This window comes from Chanos chanos, chromosome 2, assembly GCF_902362185.1.
Source record: "Chanos chanos chromosome 2, fChaCha1.1, whole genome shotgun sequence".
NCBI lineage: Eukaryota > Metazoa > Chordata > Actinopteri > Gonorynchiformes > Chanidae > Chanos > Chanos chanos.
In genome coordinates, this window is record NC_044496.1 from 9,375,277 (window position 1) to 9,376,915 (window position 1,639).

The window sequence follows — 1,639 nt, forward strand, 5'->3', positions numbered from 1 at the left end:
ATAATAAACGCATGAATATTTCATTTATCTTTTGTAAACAGGGATCATGGGTGAAGTTGTGTGTACATGCTGTGCGATGTTTTTTGTTTGTTTGTTTTAATAAAACTCAACTTCAAATAAGATTCAAAACTGCGGTGAAATACGTTTTATTCTTTAATGTACAACATGGCCTATTACATTTTTTTTTTATTTACAATCAATCGAGCCGATTTTGCTGAGTAGGTCTGAAGCAGAGTCCTCAGCATCACTATCGTCCATGCTGCGGTCGACAGGGCGGGGCATGGACAGTTTATAAAGCACGCTAATCTGGCAAGAGTAAGAGATTGTGAACTTCTCACGGCCAAAGCTGACCCCCTAGGTTCTTTGTGGTCACTACATAGAGGCGAACGTCACAAACTCTTTAACAGCGACTCCTCTCAGTACCATGGAGAGCTCAGGGATGCTGTATGGCCTGATGTGCATCAGCCTCCTCACAGTTATCTGCACCGGACAGGTCTCACAGGAAATATCCTCAGAGAATGTCGCTTCACAAAATTCAGAGATGTCCACTGAGAGAGAACTTGTAAGTAACGTCAACTGTCACCCCAAACTGGTAACTTTTGATATATTGCATCTGTTTTGAGACAAACGGCTTAACTCAGACGCTCTTTAATTTTCTTGATGCGTTTCACGTGAATTCAAAATGTCATCGAAATGTCAGAGCTCTAATTATGCTCGCAGGATGCACCAGTTTTTTAAATGCTATGATTCGCAAAAAATTGTTCTTCTCTACTTTTTTCGTGCTATTTTCTTACTTTAAAAACGTTTGAACATTTTGTGTCAAATTATATGAATGTAATTCCATGATTATGTCACAGATCGAAGCCATGGAAGCCCTTCTGGGGAAGTATCCGGAGCGCCCGCATGCTGAGGAGAAGCGAGGGATTCCAACTGTGAGTCAACTACATCTAACATTGTACCCTCGTCAGCTTGTTCTCTCCACTTAATATTCCTTAATATTAATATTCCTTCCCGTCCCGTTTTTTTTTCTTTTGGGACACTTAAGTAATTACTTTGTTTCATCTGTTTTCTTTACACTTCAGAGAGTCTTTCAGGCAGTAGAACTGATGCAATTCCAGTATAACCATGACAATAAAGACATGCGAACTAGCAGCACAACGACCGAATAATGTAATATAACAGCAAACTGACAAACCACTAATCATGTTTTATACCTTCCTGAATATACTTTAGCTGAAAAGACTTTTTTCTTTTTTTTTTCTTTCTTTCTTTTTCAGTGTCTAACTGGCTCTCGTTGTGCTGTGAGACTGGGTCCTCGCATTGGGAAACTGTGTGAGTGTGGCAGAGGAAGCAACTGTAACTCATTCCTCCTTAAGTGCATCTAAGGAGCTACAGAAAAATCTCCACAGCCCTAAGATAAGAGGTGAAATGTACTGCTGTACCACCAACATCCAGATCAGCATGAATCATCTGCCCATATTTGTTATTGTAAGGGCTTTACCACATCAGTTTGTTCTGAAAAGGCTGTCTTATGTTTCATACACTTCCTCACACTCTCTGTAAACACATTTCACATTGGTCTAAATAGGGAGCATGGTATTTGTATCTTGAGAAAATCTGTATTCAAATTGTTAAATAC

At 39.5% G+C, this 1,639-nt stretch overlaps 1 protein-coding gene across 1 annotated transcript; it reads left to right on the plus strand.

The window, feature by feature from the left end:
- Positions 1–424: 424 nt before the first annotated feature.
- On the plus strand, positions 425–1,385 carry cartl (cocaine- and amphetamine-regulated transcript-like). Its single transcript, XM_030792297.1, has 3 exons — positions 425–562; positions 858–932; positions 1,278–1,385. The coding sequence occupies exons 1-3, from the start codon at positions 425–427 to the stop codon at positions 1,383–1,385; spliced, it is 321 nt and encodes a 106-aa protein (XP_030648157.1).
- The last annotated feature ends 254 nt before the right edge of the window (positions 1,386–1,639 follow it).